Source organism: Clinocottus analis, unplaced genomic scaffold, assembly GCF_023055335.1.
Source record: "Clinocottus analis isolate CAN_PGR_092001 unplaced genomic scaffold, fCliAna1.0.p SCAF_3, whole genome shotgun sequence".
NCBI classification, from domain to species: domain Eukaryota; kingdom Metazoa; phylum Chordata; class Actinopteri; order Perciformes; family Cottidae; genus Clinocottus; species Clinocottus analis.
The window spans coordinates 14,151,359-14,172,413 of NW_027176042.1; the positions used below are offsets into that span (position 1 = coordinate 14,151,359).

General features: G+C 39.8%; 1 protein-coding gene across 2 annotated transcripts in view; it reads right to left on the reverse strand.

The window, feature by feature from the left end:
* Positions 1 to 21,055, reverse strand: part of bsnb (bassoon (presynaptic cytomatrix protein) b) — a 61,065-nt gene that overhangs the window by 37,062 nt on the left and 2,948 nt on the right. For both annotated transcript variants that reach the window (XM_068595280.1, XM_068595279.1), the window contains exons 2-3: positions 17,163 to 17,553; positions 4,119 to 5,048 (exon numbers count right to left, since the gene is read on the reverse strand). In XM_068595280.1, the coding sequence (XP_068451381.1) occupies positions 4,119 to 5,048; positions 17,163 to 17,553 (1,321 nt within the window). The remainder of the gene's footprint in view (positions 1 to 4,118; positions 5,049 to 17,162; positions 17,554 to 21,055) is intronic.

A 21,055-nucleotide genomic window follows, 5' to 3' on the forward strand; every position in this document is an offset into this window, starting at 1 on the left:
CTGTGCGAGTGGAAGGAGAGAAAGAGAAACATTTCAGGGATGGGGACTGACAGCGTGAATCAGTAAATCAGATCGAACAGGAGACACTCCAGTGACAACATCTTATGTTGCATTAGCAACCATACACTCGGGAAACGACAATGACTCAAGGTTGGTTTTAATCTCCTTGAGAACCGTAATGGGGAGGAAACGGCACTAAAACAAGGACATCTTATTTACTCAGAGCCACACATGACTTTCAGCACTAATTGATGTGAAATAGTCTGCAATGTAACAAACAGTTGGCTTACTCTCACTAATTATCTCTGATTCTCACTCTCTCTCCTTCTCAATCTATCATCTCTTTCCTTTCTCTCCTCCTCTGTTCTTCCGCTCGTTCACGCACAGACGCTGGCATTCATTGCCTCATCTCAGATTAAAAAGGGACCGACTATGTTTTTTTTTGTATGAAACAGCTCAGCCTAATTTGCTCTGAATGAATTATGCAGTGTGTCACTCACAGGGTGACAGAACATGTATCTTCATGAATATTTCCAGCATTTTTGCTGATATCCACAAGCAGATCCTCCTTCAGTACAGTGACAGAGAATTTCATTACATGATGTCTATTACGAATCATGCTTTATGTGTGACATAGTAATGGTGTTGAACACTTATTAAACAGTATTTCTGAATCTTATACTGCATTTGTAATTGATGTAGGTCCGTTTGTGAATATTTCATTAACTTGCTCCATAATTTTGCATTAAAAAAACCTGATTAAGTCCACTGTGTTTGGTAGAAAAATAAAACCTGAAAAAGCCCATGGTGGGCTGAATACTTTCTGTAGCTACTGTAGTTAGCTTTAATTACTTTGGTACTTACAGTTGCAGCTCATTTGCATTTCCTTCCCATTTTTGTTAATTTCTATCAGTGGAAGCATTTCCTCAGCTCTTATGAGAAGGTGCGGACTATATTTACTGTATACTGTGTACTGCTTCTTCTTGAAGCCAGAAAAACATCTTTTAAAAATACATATAATCATATATAAAAAGATTCAAAACTGATTTAATCCATACAAAAAGATCCTTAAAACATTTAGCCTGAGAGGAGAAGTTTTGTGCTGTTGGTATTATTAGTATTGTCGATAATATTGTAAACAATTAAATTCTATTTTTTGAAAAAGCATATTTCTGTTATTCCTTAATCAAAACACACATCTCATAAACACTGACAAACACATAAATGAGCAAACATAAAAACATAAATGCTTTTAAAAATCTGCAGTACATCTTCACGAATAACTAATGGTCTGAGAGTTATAGACCGGACAGGCAAGAATTACACATATTTGGTTTTGGTCTTTTCAGGATTTGTTGATAATAACAAAACTATTAAATATTCCTATGAACAGTGGTCACTGCCCAGTTGTTCTATGTATGTGAAAACGTACATTGCTATTAAAACTGATTCTGATTCTGATTAAGGCACTGAGCACATTGCTGCTTTCCTCTACACATCTTTTTAAAATGGGGTTGTAGACTTGATATGGACTCTCAATGTGTGCTCAATGTTGAGTTGAGATCTTTTTTCTGATAAGAGACGCAACCACAGAAAAGACCTCAAAGACCCCCATTCTGTGCACTTTACTTTACCGTACTCTTATTATTATTATTGATCGTTTTACCCCTTTATTTTTTATTTTTACTTGCATCCTCACTTATTTACTGCATATTTACTGCATCTTTGCTTGTTTACTTATTACTTACTTGTTTTTATCCAAATTTTGTACTTTCACTTGTATAGTTAAATGTTTTTTGTTGTTTCTGCTGTTGTTGTTGTTGTTGTTGTTGTTGTTGTTGTTGATGTTGTTGTGTTATGATGCACCTTCCTCCAGAACACATTCCTCGTTTGTACTAACTTACTCGGCAATTAAACGTTTCTGAAGGAGATCTCATCCAGCTTGGCTTTGTCAAAATGCCAACGCAACCTATTAACGGCGTACAGTGAACATTTAAAATCAGCATTTCCTCTTGTGCCTCACCTGTAATAAATACCGCCCCAGTTTGATAAATACGAACTTAAAGGAAACATGCTGTTCATTTATTTCAATGACAACCAAAACGTATGCAGGCTTTGTCACTGCAGTGCATTGTTCGGGCTTTTGGAAGAATATTTCCAGAGACTCTCGTTATGCAAAATCAGAAACGTCCGTTTATGGAGCTCCAGGCTGCAGCCTGTTGATGTTTGCCTTGACCCGCACATACATGAACTGTAAAGGCTTGAAAAGTAGTAGCTGATAGTATATAACCTATTTTTCTCTGCTCTGTCTCTCTGTCCACTGTGTGCGTGCCCGTGTCTGTGTCTGTGTGCTCACCTGTGTGCGTGCCCGTGTGTGTGTGTGTGTGTGTGTGTGTGTGTGTGTGTGTGTGTGTGTGTGTGTGTGCATTGCATCGGGGCGGAACTCCGCCGCGCGCGATACAGAGAAGAGTTTTAACGCGTCCATGTAGAGACCATGTAGAGTCCATGTAAAGACCATGGTCGGTTGAGGAAAATTAAAAAAAAACTTAGATTTTCTTTTTTTTTTGCGACGCTTTTTCTATTTTTAGAACATGCCTCGAGGGCAACTCACGTGGTCCCTGCGGGCGACCAGGTGCCCGCGGGCACCGTGTTGGCTACCTCTGATTTAGAGGCTTTGTCCCCACTCCATCATGAAGACAGGGAGCAGTAATTAAAATTCTGTCTGCAACAGGCGAGAAAATACAGAGAAAAAGAAACGGAGAAGCAAAAAAGTTTGAAGAGATTACAGGAGGATGAGGTAGAAAAATGTGCCAAACAGGCTGCGGAAACCGAGCTGAGAAACCAAAATTCAAAGTACAAAGCCTCACACCATGTCCAAACGGTTCTCACCCACTCTGGAGCGACCAACCTGCCAGCTCACATGGAATGACAACAAAAACTGTTCACAGGTTTGGAAAGATTTCACCTTATGCTGGATTGAGGCCGAAGCCAACAGAGCAGAAACCAATTACACCTATTAACAGAGTCTCTCCTGAAAACAGAGCAACAGCAGTCTAAAAGTTTTTGTAGACTCTCAGCATCTTAGCAGCCAAGCATGAAAGGGACGCCTGACAAACAAATTATCTCTCTGTTTCCATAGTGATCTATGAATGGCCTGTGCTAGTGCCTGTGACAACCAGATGCCTGGGCAGACAAGGCTCGCCCATAAAAAGCCAGCGCTCTGCAGAAAGCCAGTTATTACTGCTATCATTCAATTGGACTTGATTTGCATAATTAAACTCTGTTATTGCTTGGCTTACTGCAAGTCTCTGCTCTTACCAACTGGGTTCCCAGCATGACAGAGGACCCAGGATTACTTCAGGAAAAAATATACCCTCAGCTAACCCCTTTGAATAATCAATACTAAGATTAACCATTAAATTGAACTTGATAAGGCCCAGTTTTTTTGTAGATGGGTCATATATTTCTGTGCAGCTCCAGGGTAGAGTGCACACGGATGAGGTGAGTCACAGCCTGGACTTCACTCAGCTAACTGCATGAAAGGCTCTGACAGAGCAGAACAGAGCAGGTCCTGACTGAGAAACACTGAGAGAGAGAAAGAGAAGAAGCTCACAGGCTTACATAAAGCTTTGTGTGTACAAGCTACAGAAACCTGCAGCTTGAAAATACAAATATCAACCCTTCTTGTGCAGAAATCTTCTTTTATCCTTTGCATAAAACATTTTAAAGTAATTTATTGTTCGCTCTGGATTAAGGAATGGGAGCAAATGATAAGGCACTCTTCTTTCGAAATACTTAGAAACAACAAGCTCTGACATATAGAATTGAGATCACGAAGAACATTAGAGACAGAGCCAACAGAGACAGAATTGTTGGCCAATTGACAACAGTTGAAGCACAAGAATTCTCTATAAATTGCCGCTATTCACTCCAAGAGAAGGCGACCACAATTAGATAACAACACAACCCATTCAAATGCAACGTGACGCAGAATTTCCTCTGGAAACACATCAACAAATCATTTCATTTAAAAAATGGATGGTCTGAAAGCCGTTGCAGACCAGTTGACACTTTGTTACATATAAATAAAAGCCAAACCGATCGAATCGGAGTCTTACCTCGACTAGGTGTGGAGTGGGATTGAATCCACACATGTTGCACACTTGGTGGTGGCACTGTGTGCAGGTGTTGTAATTGGGTTGTTCTGCTGTGTTGCCAATGTTGAGGTTGGTCTTGCAGAGAGGACAAAAAGTTTTGGGCTTAGTGGACTCCGGGGGCGCGTGCTGTTGTTGCTGTTGACCATGGGCTCGAGGCCCTTGTTGTGCAGGCTGAGCTCCTGAGGGTTTACCCGCCCCAGGCCCTGGACCAGGAGGTCCTCCTGGTTTGGGGGCCGTTTTGGGGGGCTGTTGTGGTTGAGTAGTCTCAGATATGAGAGTGGTTGCCTGGTTAAGAAGAGAAGCACCAAAGCCAAACAGCTTCCCAAATGTCTGCTCTGGAGGTGGGGGCTGCCGTGAAGGAGAGCTCCCTGCACTGCGAGTCTGGTCGTGGCGGCTGTGCTGGGGTTGGTGGGCGGGAGAATTCCAGGACAGATCCGGCTGGGAAGGGGCTTTGGCCATGCCAGGGAGAGCGACTGCCCCTGGAGGGAGCTTTACTTGATGCTGACCTGAGCCAGCTGGACCAACCTGTTTGGTAGAGCCAGGCGCTGGATGGGCCTGAGCTGGATGGTGGGCCTGCGCTTGAGGATGGGCCTGCGCTTGAGGATGGGCCTGCGCTTGAGGATGGGCCTGCGCTTGAGGGTGGGCCTGCGCTTGAGGGTGGGCCTGCGCTTGAGGGTGGGCCTGCGCTGGATGATGAGTTTGCCCTGGAGGCAGCGTCTGAGGAGCAGGCTGTGTTTGGGGTGCAGGCTGAGTCGAAGCATCAGGTTTAAGTTCTGGTTTGGCGGCATGAGAAGGAGAGTGTATCTGTTGCTGGCTCTTGGAGCGTGGTGTGGTCATGTCCATGCCCAACGCTCTCTGCATCTGACAGTTCAGACATAGCCACTCCTCAACCTGTGAAAAAATAAGATGACCATAAGTTACGGCATATAGTCTTCATCTTTCCGTAAATACATAACTGTGGGAATCAGAGAGAATAGTTAAACATTGAGAAATGTGTTTATTTGATTGATGACTCTCTCATGTCTGTACCCTTTTTATGGATAAATTAAACACTATATAATGTGTTAGTCAGGGAGCTTTAGAGGCACTGGTAGGCAGATTGTCTTACCTTTGGACAGCCAGGCTAGCTGTATTCTGTTTTGTGTGTATGCTAAGCTAAGATAGCCAGCTGCTGATCGTAACTTGAAATAAAATAATTCATTTTGATAAAATGATTAACTGATGCGGCTCTTGAAAATGAGTGCATTATTTAAATCAGTCAAGATATTCTTTAAAAAATACAGTGAAACTCAGTTGTTTGCATCTCCTCCCTGCATCCCCTTGGATTTCTCGTGGATGCTCCACTTTCTTTCTACTGTCCAAAGAGATTCAAGTAACATAACCTGAAGACTCTGAATTGCCATTGGGTGTGAATGTGAACACGAGTGTGTTGTCTGTGTGATGAACTCGCTGCTTTCCCTTCCCCTGGTCAAATGCATGCTGGGATAACCAGGCAATGTGTATGGAAAATGATTGAATAAAATAATAATGTTGCATGGTGTAATATACCTCATTGAGGATAGTTTTAAGCAGCATAGACATTTATTGGTAAACCTAATTTGCCCATGAACAAATGCGTCGGAAATAAATGTGACAGACGGTGTAAACTCTTGACTTCTTCAATAAATCATGACCGCCACTGATTTAATATCTTCCCTCACATCTTTTCTGAGTGTTTCTTCCCTTTCTTTGTCTCTTACATTCACACTATTTACACAACATGTTTCCTTCCTCATTAAAATCCTTCCACCATTTTCCTCTTGTTCCTCCTGCTGTTGTCATTTCCTTCACGGCTTTCTTTCTCTTATCTTCTGCTCCATATCGGCACATAAGAAGGTCAAAGTCAGAAAGAGGCCCTATTGATGGCACATGGCCATATGTGATAATTGGCATCCTGGTGCTTTGACAGCTGCCACACCATTGTGGCTGTCTTGGATTTGTGGTTATTACATAAAGCCTTAATGCATTATAAATGCAGTGGGAGAAAAGTTGTGTAAAGGCTGGGGCTGGGTTGGAGGTCTGGGGCCCAAAGGATGAGGTGGGAGGCTTGGACGCAATCTTTTTACTTTCTACTTTTGGCCAAAAAAAATGCCTTTTAAACTGTGAAAGTGAATTTTTGGTTCAGCTTTAGCTGAGAGTTTTTAGTACTCTGGGAGCTGCCCAAGCGAGGACTGAAAATGCAGTAATATCTCTTTCCTTCTCCTGTGGAATCAATCCCTGCAAGCCTGTGGCTATGACATGTTGATTCACAAACAAGCTCACAAACAACACAAATATACACATAATCTATGAGGGACTATGGAGAATCCCACAATTTATGTGCATAATATTATTTTAACAAGATCTCTGTCCTGTAAGATTTGCTCAAACTATTGTCTATGAATTACAATCAAATTCTACAATACTATTTGAACAACACACATTTACTCTACATGTTTGACCCAAACTTTATAACGACTGTATACTAATATGAAAGTATCAAATAGTGCTTACAAAACATTTCAATAAAGGTTGTATATTTTTAAATAAATATAATATATATATATATTATATTTATAGTATTTGTTATTGTTTGTGGATTTTATGCTGACTGTGCTCATGTAACTTGTTATTGATGTTTAACTTCTTTATAAGGTTTGACTGCAAAATGTTATTGACAGCCTGGAGCGTCGCTAAATATATTATCTGTTAAAACATGTCATACAAGCTAGTACGGTTGTTGTCACACGTCACTTTATGTTTAATGATCACTCGACCTGCCTTGCAGTATTTCTCCGTCTGTCTCCAAGTCCCTCGTTCAGTCGGTCATTCAGTCAGATACTCAGGAGAGACAGCGTAAAGCTCAGCATCTTTGCCTTGTGCCTGGCTCCCTGCCATTCCTCAGTATGAGGAGAGATGAGACCGTGGTTTTTACTGTCAGTCAGGGAAGCTGAGAAGCCGGGAATAGAGGTGAACCCTCGAGACAGTCAGAGTAATGTGGACAGTAAAATAAGCCAACACTGGAGCAATAAAACGCCATCCAGCACTGGACCTTTATCGAATCAGAGATTCACAAGTGGGAACTCCTCTCTCTGATCCCAAATTACAGGAAGGATAATCATATTAAGCCCATTGAGGAGAAAACCAACCGGGAAAAACAAAGAAAGCAGCTGCTGGGAGGGTCGGCAGCTATTTATCAATTCTATCGTCTCTCTGCTTGCCTCTGCTTCATCTCTCCGTCTCATTCCTCTCTGGGTCCCCCTTGTTATGAGGCAATCATGTGGATCTTTATGAAATCTGATCTGTATCAGCAAAAAAACAAGCACACTGCACACTCTGTCTCCTGCCCTGCTTCTCTATAAGCTCTCTGTTGAAACCCTCCATCTTGTTCTCCTTCACCCATCTTTTTTCCTCCGTCTTATCTGCATCTCTCGAATCACATAAAACTCTCCTCCTCCTTCATCTCCATCACCGTTTCCATCTCAAGTACTGTGTACATTTTTGATGGCTCTCATTCGACTTTGCTTACATGCATGGATCCAATTCCTGCCTAAGCTTGCTAAATGTGTGTCTGTGTCAAATGGTATGATGCACGTCAAAGGTCATAAGATGCGATCAGAGCACACAGTTCTGTGAGAACTCAGTGTCTGCCAACAGGATGCTCGAGCAACGTGGCTTCATGCAGAACAACATCTTGCTGCCAGAAATAGAACCTTTTAGCAGCGAGGGCCGAGTGATACTTGGATATGGATCAAATCATGACAGCATCCTTATTAGCACCACACACGCACACACACACACACACACACACACACACACACACACACACACACACACACACACACACACACACACACACACACACACACACACACACACATATTTACACGTTGAACATTATGCTTTTAGGTAAGATCTTATACATATTCTTTATTATATCAACTAACAGTTTTTTTTATTTGGATAATAATTTCACAATGTATTAATTATTTGGTCTGTAAAAAGTAAGACATTTTTTATAAATGTCTTACATATCTTATATTTATTTTTGTAATTGCAATCACAATGTCCTAAAGCCTGACATCTTCAGATGTCTTGTTTTGTTCAACCAACAATCCAAACCAAAGGTGTCCCTTAAGGCAACTATTACATGTGTCAAACAAAAGCAGCACTTCCTCACATTGAGGAGCTGGAACAGTTGATACATGTTCTGCTGACTAATCAATGAATATGCTAATTTGTCCAACTCTGGTTGTAGCTGCAATGGGTGCAATTGTAGAATAACATTGGATTCCTATAGCTAAACATCAACAAGCCTGGAATTGAAGCATCTTCAAATTCAATGACAAAAGGGCTAACCCAAGTGATGGAATCAAAAGCTCCAGATCAAGGAAACTTGATCAAGGACATTGTTTTCTCAGCTGCTGTTTCCAACTGCAATATTGAACATTGATCCCGTCATGAATTCATTAAATCTGACACATTTTCACAACCCCAAAATGAAACGTTCAAATGATACATACATTATGAACACAGGCTAACTTTTTGCAAAAGCAATAATAAAGACAATGCTTATTGTTCTTGATTTAATGACTAAGCAGAAATATTTTAGATAAAAAAAGAAATTGTGTTATCATTGCTAATATTTAAGATGATGACGATTATTGCTGGCCTCCAAGGGCCCCGCTTAGCAGCTAGACCACAAAAAACTTCCCCTCTTTTTCTCCTTTATGAGCTGCCCTGCTAGTAACATCTGTGGTTTTACCGCTATCACACTTTAATCAGTGGAAACTGTTGTTATACATGGATCACAAATTGTGGCTTTAAATATTTTAGTATTTTTGCAGCACTGACCTGAATAACATCCCTGTGACCCCAAAATGATCCTATAAGTTACAAGTGGGAAGAACCGATGGCAGCTGAGGAGAGAAGTAGAAGGGGACCTATCTTCACACACGCACACACACACACACACACACACACACACACACACACACACACACACACACACACACACACATACACACACACACACACACACACACACACACACACACACACACACACACACACACACACACAAACACACACCACATACGTCACACAGGTGCACAAAGTTACCCACTTTTTTTTTGTTTACGGTAGACAGGAGTGAGACATCATGCACTGCATTATTCCCAAGGAAAGCTGAGTTAAGAACATGAGAGAATCAAACTTTAACCAATCATAAATGCAGACCAGAGAGGAAGTTCTGTCCCAGAGATCACAATGCGGTATCACCATGCAGTACGCACAGCAGCTGAGCACTGCAGTTTGGGGATCAGCATGCTTGGAATGCAGCCGTTTATCAATTCCTTGCAAATTGGGCCAGAAGACATTGAAATTCCTCCCAATGCCTCACCTCCCCCTTCTTCAACCTCTCCCTGTCAATTTGTCTCTTTCTGTACTACACAATCTCAATAAAAAAAAAACATGTTTTACTCCTAAACATTGCCAAGCAGGAAATTGCATTCATAGAAAAGAAATTAAACTCGTACATTTATGAATAGTTGTGGAAAAATCACTGTTAAATTTCTGTTCATGCTGTTTGTTGTGCTGGTGCAGTGTCGGGCACAGCATGGAGCCGCGGTGTAACTTAGGATGCTGGAAATAGTGCAAAGAGGTATAACATTATATTGATACATAGTACAGAAGATGGACAAAATATACACCTGTACAGTGTAATGTAATATAAAAACTAATATCTGAAAAAGTCATGATAATACCTTTTAGAAGCTCTTAATGTTACATTTTTGTTGAGACAAACTCTTCTCAGCTGTAATGTTTAAGGCTTCATTTTGTGCTGTTGTAGTTTAGTTGTTTGGACAAACACCAGATGCACAGTGTGTATTGAGTAAAATGCTAATACATTACTTAAAGGGCAGCTATTATCAGACAATACAAAGGTAACATAACTTTAAAACACAGTCTCAAAAACAAACATGTAATTCAAAAGCTTTAAAAAAGTCAACAGATAAAGGTTGTTTTCGATTGAATTCCAGTAAAATATGTTTTTTTTCACCCATGGTCTGATCACAAATATCAAACAATGGCTAACAAAATAAGAACAAAGACCAAAGTTTAGTACAGTCCTAACTGCATTTAGAGCCTCAGCTCGCTGTAGTCAGTGATGTGCTTGCCAACAGGGAATAATATCAACATCACATCTTTTCAATCTGTTTGAATTTAGATGAAGCAGTTGTGTGTCTACTGTCTTTTTAATTCTACCGATAGCTAGGCACGGAGTAGTAATCAAACCAGTGTCCTAGATTTAGTGTTTGGCATTTCCATTGCAAAATATTTTGGTAAATGCAAAATTCCGCACGTCGTGTCTCAGCTGGATACCTGACCCAGTTCATACGGTTTGTCCACTTAAAGCCACAGTCTGCGATCACTGCCTGGTGTCACGTAAAAATATTTTCAAATCCATTTTCTGTATTTTGATTTATGAACAATGTACATGTTCATTGAGAAGTTCCCTATCTAAGGATTTACATTAGAAATGTGTACATTAGAAATGAACAAACTGAAATTTGTATCAATCCTTCTATAACCAACATTTAGTTTACAAAATATTAGGTGTCATATAAATCAGACAGTCAATAATAATAATAATAATAATAATTAACAATATGTGCATGCTGCCAGAGTTTAGATGACCAAACCTTGTAACACAAACTCTAACATATGTATATTATATCTACATGATAATATTATTGTACCAAACGTTTCAAAGGCGAAACAGCTTCGGTTTGTTTCTAAAGTGGCACAGGCTCAGATGCTAACTCAGCAAATGACACACACACGCAGGCTGACTGCTACGGTCTGGTTGGTGGGAAACCAAGAATTAAACGACGGCTCACTTTGTCCCCACAAATAATGAAATGGCCCATTTTCTGTAAAACCTTTGATGACAAGCAATTGGCCACAAAAACTAAATTATTAAACTTCCATTTAGAATATTTTAAACTCATACATTTTTTTCAAAATTTTCCACCTCAACTATAAAGAAACTGGCATTTTCCCAAAATCTGTGATTTATAAAACATTACAACTTTTTGTTTAATTGAAATGCTGATAAATCAATCTCATCACATACTGGATATCAGACATGCCCTTCACTAAAAGTAAAGCTCCAGACAATATTAGTGAGAGATTTATAAAACAACCTTATTGTCTCCCCCACTTGGCCAAATATAAATGGCATTGAATCTCTTGAGCCACATGATGGAAAGTTAGAGGGGGATTAGAAATGTCTGATGCTAAATATTTGAATTAATTTGAGGGGATTAGAAACCAGTCTCTGGCTCCCTCGAGATATAATGGACTTGTCCTTCAATGATATGACCACATCATTTTAGTTGATATATATTTGTCACTCCATATAAACCCTTGAAAAAGTTAAAGTTCAAACTAAAATCAATAATATTGCTGAGACACTCACAACCTACAAAGTTGCCTTCAAGAACACTTTGGAAAAAAAATAGAATCTTCACTCATCCCACCATGAACAGCTTGTTCTCCCAGGTTAAGGCTACTTTAGCGACCTGAGAAAATGAATTCTGGGTCTTGGGATTATGACCTGGAAAACTTTAACATCCAAGTCAGGTATAAAAACATCTCTGTCTTTGAGAAACTTAAAGGTAACTCACTATAAGTCTGCATCCCACAGCTGTGTATCTGCAGCAAAGAGGGGGTCGAAACAGCCGTCTGACTGACCAACAGAGTGACTCATAGTAGCTGCTAGTCACAGCTAAATACTGTCTTTTACAAAAAGAGGGCTGGTGGAAAACTATTTGACTGCACTCAAAGTTTACAATTTAGCTGTAAAAGACAACCTTAAAGCAACACTTTGAACGGTGTTGTAGCGAACATGCAAGGTAAGTCATTGTTTAGAGAAAATAATTCATCGTAATTACTAAATAATAAAACAATTTATGGATAAATGTATTATAAAATATTAGCTTGTGTAATCTTAGTTGGATATTTTGAACTGCTAAATATTTTATTTTGGAGTTAAAATATATTTCACATTTCTATTTGGGTTGCTAAATATATCTAGTGCAACTTTCCACTGTAGCTACCTACCAGCTATGATTTGATAGGGTAGGAGGAGATATAAAGAGTGCCTCTGCAGAGTCTATTGTGTGGGAGCCTTTGTTAAAACTGTTCTTCAGTGTGTGGGATTGTTGGTTAAAGCACAAAGGCACTCTTCAAACAAAAGTATAAAACAAGTCTTCATTCTATCAAGACAGAGAATGTTTCAAATCCATCTCCAGTGTTTTGGCAATGCTGATTCCATCATCGTGGAAAAAAAAAGGTTTTGTTTTCAAAAGTTCTCCAGAATATTTTTTTTATTCATCTCTATATTTTTGCATTTTTATATTGCGACACTTGAAACTAAATCAATGTTTTTGCAGAGCGTGAACACTCTGACTATTATGGTTAATTTATGATGATGCGTTTCTCTCCCGCTCTCTTTCCCCTGCTAACACACAGCTCTCTTTCTCTCACTTTCTCTCAGCTGTGGCTTCTCAGGACCCGACCATTGATGCAGACAGAAGGAGGGTATGATCTATAAATAGAAATTGTACCAATTATAAAGCAGATGTTACCCTGTATAATGGTGGGAGAACACTGAGAGGGATGGGGGTGGGGGGGGGCTACTTTCACTATCTCTCTTAGCTCATATTCTGTTTTACTCTGTCTCAAAGTCTGACTATGATTGTTTTGTTTCTCTGACTCCTTTTCCTCTTTTTCCTCTTACGTCACAAGCTAATGTATTTGAATTTTTGCACCTTCTCAGCCAAAACCTTGAAATCAACCTGGTCGTCTTAGCTTGACTGACAGCTTTGAAAACAGACTGTGGCACATAACAACCATTTGTTGCTTGATGTTTACATTTCTCTGAATTGTATTCCCATCACAAACTTGTTAACCTCAGTTCCGACTTGTATTTTAACAATTGTTATCATTCCTCAAACAATCTTACAAGAACAGGGATTGTCTGCTTTCTGCTGTATGCAAAAGAAGAAAAAAAACCTGCTTTAACTTTACACTTTTGACAGAGATACCATTTGGGACTTTGTGGTAAATAGGCATAATCTAAAATATCGAAATATGGAATTGCTCTTAGTTATCAACACTTTAATCAGCAATGTCATCTTCCTGAAATTTGAGAAAAAAAACTCTTTTAATATCAGATTTGACTGATTATCCCTATAATCCTGGACAGTTCAATCAGTGTCTGTAAACTATTCATAAACAGAAACATCTCTGGCAAAGTGAAGCATGAACCTGGACTGAGCCGGTGTTGTGATCAAGAAACGATAATGGAACTGCATTAAATGAGATGCCGGTTTTTAATACAAAATGCCACAGGTGACTTTCCCATCAAAACACCAGATGTATAAACAAAAAAACAGTATAATCCTAGAAAATCTTGAAAGTCTGTCTCCCCGTCGTCAGAAATATAACAATATCTGCTCCTGCTCAGGAGGAACAGTTAACTCCGGGTCTGTCCGCGCCATCACTGTAATCGCAATTCCAGACATCATCGTCTTAGGCGTTATCGTCACCTTGATCGGCAACTATGTGGCCATCATCAATTCCACTGATGAGTGATAAGGCTGTGTTAGATCTGCTGCAGTGAGGCAAAAAGCCCAATCCATGCTAAGTAGGTTAGGGGGGTATATTTTCAGGTCTCCAGAGGCTGAGCGCTTTCCCTCAGAGTCTCTCTCCCTGTCAGCATCTGACAAGCTCACCAAGGCTGAGCTGAAAAATACCCATAACATCCACCTCCGCAGCTCTCTTTACTGCCATGCTCTCCTTCACTCCATGCTATGATCTATTCTTCTCTGTCTGTCTCCATTTTGGTCCACGCATTTCTTTCTAGTCCGTCCATCTCCCACTATTTCCTCACTCCATCTTTTGCAGAGTCTCCCTTCTTACACACACAAATTTGCACTCATGCAAGAGTGTATTCAAAATTTGCATGCACACATCTACAGTAAAGAAATTAAACATTTCCTCCCTGAATCCTATTTATTCAGCCTGCAGTTGCTCTGCAGGCCAGCTTAACTGACATTGCATCTTGGCTGCAATTTGCAACATGACTCATTGGAGTTGATGTGAAACTTTGTGACAGATGACACAGCCACACTTGACTCACAGTAACAGCGAAGCATAGACTAATTCAAATTAGGCAAGTGATTTATTTTAGGATAAAGGCAATAGGCTTTCTCAGCTACCTGTTAACAATAATGACTGTTTAGATGCACATGAATGATTGTGAATGATGGGGAAAGGTGTTGTGCTGCGTTCAGCGGTGTTATAAAAAGCTTTGTTTGGGAGCAGCTCATGGGCATGATTTAGATGCTCACCAGAGCTTGTCACAAAGGATGGATAGAGCTTTGTTCAAGTGTTGTGTGCATTTACTATGAACATCAGCTTTAAAAGAATGTAGCACTTGCTCAAGATAAGGGCCTACGATTCATTACGGCTAATAGAAAGTGACCAATATGTTACTGGGCACAAAATTGTGTGATAAGCAGGTCTTTGGGGATGAAAGATCATGAGCCCATTGATCATTAAACACTTCATTACTCAAGACGAACAATGGTCAGAACTAGGAAGTTCACAGCTCTCAATCAGCCGGACAACTAATTCATATCCTCGCTAAGTTTTCAGTTGGTGTAAACCAGCCTGCAGGCCAGTCACAGCCAACTTAACAAATAATAGTAGTCATCAACGATATTACTCACAATTGTCAATAAGAAATAATTACCACAGAACAAAGTAAACCAAAATGAGGTATCTGAATCATCCATTTTGATCAACATCTTTAAATGTACACTCGCTGTAAGATATTTCGTATTTCTGTTGCTTAATGAAGACGCTGCATAAAATAAAATAAAACATAAAACGCTGTAGGCAAAGCTGTTGTTCAAAACAGCCGTCAGTATGCATATATGATTCCATAAGTAGCTCAACATTGAGGAAATAATGTTTACTAAATAAAACTTGAAGGGAAAAAGACGGCTGATTCTATTGTGAAGGATTTGTAAGTCTCCTCACAATTCCCGGGCCTTTGAAGAACATCCTGGTTGTCCGTGGAAAGGTTTGTAAAATATTTACAATTTATTATTTGTTTCATTCAGAAAACCATGTGCTTGGTAAATCAAATTCACTAAGCAACTCAACTCCCTCTCCTCTCTTTAGCCTTTTAGGCAGCCTATAATACCGTATGCTTGAATTTGTTCTGAATCTTTGTGCAGTTGATTGTACAACAGCTTTTAATTTTTTATTTTACCATTTTGTGTTTTAGATATTTTGTTTTCTATGTGAATGCACCATGGCATATCCTGACTTCTAATTCAGGGAAGAGTGACAGTGGTGACGTCCCATCAGTGGTGGGCGTGGTTTTAGACCTAGGTCTTTAATGAGTGCCTTATAGTTCATGTGACTGGCGGACTGGAGGAAAAAAGTGTCTCCGGAGTTACTGTTACAGACCGACGCGCGTTCATACAGGCCGCTTCACCACATGGCTCCATCACAAGCATACTGGGCGAGGCAACTGACCCTCCAAGCCGCTCCACATGACCAGAAAAAAAAGGAGACGCCATAAGCAAAGTACAAGGTGCAAGGTGTGAGGCGCGCGCCGCCCTTTATTTCGCCACGGGGTTTCAGAGACCCTCTGACTCCTTGGTCCGTGTTTCAAGATGGGTCAGGTGGGTTGCTGACATCGCCGCAGACCCCGGACGCTCTTTACGTGGTCCAATCCCCGCCCTGGCAAGGTGACGCGGTTGATGCGTACTAAGTACAGTGCGCACCAGTCGAGAGTCGCACCAGGAGCAGGGGGCCGAACCCCTCTGACAGCCCAAGGAAGCAGCGACCTAGAGTCGATCGTGGCACACTACAGTAGAGGAAATGCGCCCGGCGAGGACCAGCACAGCAAGAGGAGAGCACAACCCCGTTAGTGAACAAAAATGCATGTTGTCCAAATCTATCAACAAAACCACGACACTAACCCTGCACAGTGCAGACATGACATTGCAGCACAGATGCGCTGGCAACAATCTCTCCCTGTGCAAAGGAGAGGTCGTGGGTAGAAGCACCAGCACCGCAGGTGCAGCAGCAAATACAGCGCTATGGCTTGTTTATGATTAAATACGACTAAAACTGTAAAAAAAAACTAAAAAAAAAACAGTAACATAATCGGCATTTTACTCACCAGACGCACATAAACCTCTGTAGAAAGGGGTCATTAGTAAAGTCCTGAGATTTTAGGTGAGACGCTAGCTTCACTGACCAATCACAGCGCATGTAAATGGTCACGTGGGCCCAGTGACTAATCACATGTTTAGGGTCTCACAAAGGCTCTTTCATGTATTTTAACCAGACTAATCTTTTCTCGGTAAAGTGAAGTGAAATGTGATTGGATAAAAAATGCTGTCGAACAGATCGCAAGAAGCCATACAAGAGGCCTGAAGGAGCAGAAGAACAGATGAAGGCAGCTGTGACATGAGAAAATAAGATAATAGGGAAAATATTATAATACATGTAGTGTATTATTATTTATTTATGAAAAACAATTATATATATATATATTTATATATATATATATATATATATATATATATATATATAAATATATATATATATATATATATATATATATATATATATATATATATATATATATATATATATATATATACACACACATATTCATATACATATGCATATACATACATACATAAATAGCTATAGCTACAACTTTAATATTCTGTTTAGAAGGCCCTGACGGCCAACCATTGCATCCCATACATACCATGTCTCCTATATGTATGAATTAAGTTGTGTTTTGAGTACAGAACTGTGGGGAAATAGAAAAGGGTCCCTGTAATAAAAGTTCAACATTAGTGTTGTAAAAATCATCCCACTTACCTCTGTGAGGTGAGGATTGGGGTTGAAGCCACACTGGGTGCACACCATGGAGCAGCACTGTGTGCAGGTGTTGAAGTTAGGCTTGTCGTCCCCAGTGCCCATCAGATCGGTGGTTTTGCAGACAGGGCACAGTTTGCTGCTGGGCATGGGGGCAATTTGTGGCACAGAGTAAGGGGAGGTGGGTACACTGCCTCGGTCCGGGGACACGGAGGGGGACCTCCCAGTCCTGCTGCTTCCCACATCCACATGCAGACTCTTCCTGGACACATGACCCTGGCCCTGCTCTCCTTGAGGCGCAGTTTGCTGTCGGGAGTCGTGGGAGGCCAACCTGTCACCTGTCCCATGGCCGCTCTGGACTCCTGCTTTAGGTCCAGGGTCTGACAGAGGTGGTCTGGTAGAGATGATAAAGAGAACACAAAAGTGGATGACAATTTGTACATTTCTCTGTAGTTTACACGACAACATGTGTATCCCAGCAAAAACAATTTGTCTCATACTGGTTTTATACCAGTGATCTCTATTTAATTTCAAGACGAAGCGGTGATTCTGCTTGAGTGGTATATTTTGGAAGCCTTCAGCTGTGAGATGCACAAGGTCCCCATCCCATTAAAAGGTTTTATTGTTGTGCATAGTGTGATATCAGACTACTCAAAACCTTGGCCAACAGAGAGGCATATGTTGAATATTTTATATTCAACCGGTTTCTGTGAAATGCTCCTTGTGGCTGGTTTTCAGTCTTTGAAGCGGTTCTGTTCTGGCCTCAGCAACGTGTTTATTTAGGGTGGAACAAATGTAGGGTGTCAGACAACAGCATTGTAAACTTTTGTTTTTCTTGATCTTTCCGGCCCTGAGGGATTGGTGTCAATAGTTAAATAGGATTCCCACTGTCATATCAACTTAGACCTTGTTTTGTCATGCCCGTCATCTTCAAAGACTCAGCAGCTGCTCTGCATCCACCGTGAGAGAATGGTGAAAATAAGAGGAATGAAATAATTAAAATGAGGCATGTTAGCATTTATGAGTCCGAGTCAATTTATTGAGCTGCTGCACAACTCCAACCTTGTTCCACTTCCAACAGGAGTGTGTTCACCGTTGTGAGCCCATCAGGAAAAACCTGCACTTTTCAAACTATAACTGGACTGTTAAATTTCAAATTAAACACAGTCGTGCCAGTGTGCTGACCACGGCTCTCACTCTGTTCAAAGCTGAATTGGACTTTTGAGGATATTGTTAAAGCTATTGACCACTGCGACACAAGTGCAGTCTAAATCCTCCCGGTGTCCTCACAAGATAGAAAGTAGTTTCCCATAATAATCATCACTTGAATGGCACAGATACCTAAGTGGAGTCTTCTGTGACATTTGCAAAGCCTTGGGCATGTCTAAATGAGAAAAAGAGACACCTTATCAAAAGATTTCTTTCGATATTCTCATGCATAATGGGAGTCCATTGAGAACAACTTGAGGATTTGTGTCTAAACCAGTACAAATTGCTTCCTTTATCACAAAGTGGACAGTGAAGGGTTTGTAAGCTGCCCTTTTTTGTAATGGGAACTGCATGCAAAATAATATTGGTGTGTCACTTAAAGCAATAGTTGCCTAAATCCTAACTCATCAACTTTGATCAAAATGTAATGTTTAAATCATTTTTAATTTGAATACAAAATGAGGAAACATCAAATCCAAGGTAAGTTTAGTAAGATCTCAGCAGCCAAGTGTGTGCGCCTGTTTCTCTCGTGTCCTTCAGCAGTGTTGTATCAAAAGAGCATCAAAATATTAACTGGTACAAGGTGCCGACTCATTAGATAACTTTGAAAGGGTTAACTGAACAATTAACATCTGCTCACTATACTATAATAAATAAATACAAATATATACATATACATACACATATATATATATATATATATATATATATATATATATATATATATATATATATATATATATATTTATATTTATATATATATATATATATTAATCTTTTAAAAAAAGAAATTAAAAAAACATTACCTCACACTGACATACAACTTGTCAAATATGTATCTTGGAACATGAGAGAATTAAACAAGAACTTAATTTTAGCCCAATACAGAATACCTGTATGTAATTGCTATCCCAGTAGAGGAGATTCTATATGTTTCACATTGATTTATTACTTTGTCCATTGAACATTAAACTGGTTGCCTTGGGCCTCTGAGTGAAATCTATCTTCTGTCATCTATTAAGTAATATTTAAAGGTCAAACCAAAGAGATAGTGCATACATCACACTTTAACATGTTAATATTTGTTTATGATGGCTAAAAGCATGGTAAAGGCATCAAGTGGAGCATAAATACACGGACAACTCTTCTGTTTTCACAAGGTTTCAGGAATGTCAGTGACTCCTGACTTTTTGGAATTATAATGGCACAAGATAATGCTTATTTTTCCAGAGGGAAATATGTTTTAATTCAAGATTTAAGATGGATTTAATGTTGTTATATTGTAGCTGCTGGACACCCTGCTTGTTAGACAAGAGGTTTAATGTGTTCACATGACAAAGACGCCCTTTAAGACATTTCTGTAACAAATGATGACAAATGCATCCTTTTAAAAAAGCCATTTTGGCTGATGTTGTTAGCAGCAAAGGGTTAATTTGTACCGCATTCCCACTAAATGAAAAATACACAAATGTAATGATTTTTCTTTTGTTCAATTAGCCAAACAAAGAGGCTGTCAGAGGCTGTGACAGTTAGACCCAATTCAAGGATGTAACTAAATTTACGAAACAAATTATTAGTCTTTCACAGAGGTGGATAGCAGGAATATAGGTCACGGCTCTTGTTATTGGCATTATTTGCAGCCGTTTCATCATTTAGTATCAGCTATCTTGGCAGGTCCTCAAAAAATAATTGATGAGCAGCCAAGAGAGGGACAAGGGAGAGATTCCTGCAGAGACACTGTGGTCCTCATCATGTTGGTCAAATGTATATGCAGGCGCTGTAGTGCTGAATTTTTAAATCCCCCACCTGCAGTGCGTCACATGAAAAAAGGCTTGTCATATGAAGCAGACTACATCAAAACCATAACAAGTGGCTGCTCAAACAATGATCCCAAAGACATCACACACACGGCAGTGTGTGTTATGGCTATGCCTGGTTTTATGGTTATTGTTTGAGCGTCATTCTGATGAATGGCGGGCTGCACTATAGCTCCAGTTAATGTTGTGTGTGTATTGCCGATATATTCAAGTTACGGAGTTAAGCATTTCATTTCTTAAATATATATACCTGGTGATCTTTTTAAAACATAGAAGGTCATTTAACTGAAGGTATTTCCAGAACCTTCATGGAGATTTCATCTAAATAGAAAATAGTGTGTACCAGGCACCTAAAAAAAGATGTTTTATCTGTTTTCTGAGTTAAAACAGTAAATCATATACATAGTAACCACAATGAATACCTCATTTTCACATTGCTATATTGATATTCCTTTCTAATCTTTTATATTTTCACATAGAATAACGCATTCATATTTTGATTGTGTTTTACAAAAAGAGTAAATTCATGTAATTTCCAGCGGCTTGAATTAGTTGCACCTTTAGAAATCGTGCAGCAAATAACTTTTTTTTGTTTTTTTTGTTAAACAATCATCTGTGTGTTATCAAGATTGTCAGGAATGTATTTCCCATGAAAATCATTTGCTTCACCTGTGTCTCAAATCGGGGTTAGTTGCACCAATGTGTCTGCCTCAAACTCACCAACCACAGTGCCAAAAATACACAAAGTGGCAAATGGAAGTTGAGCAGAGTTCAGCTTCAGCCATAGTTATGTCACAGTATATTTGCGATGGACCATGCAGTCTGAGATAATGCAACGTACTGAGAAGTATGTTGTCCTGGTTCAGTCAG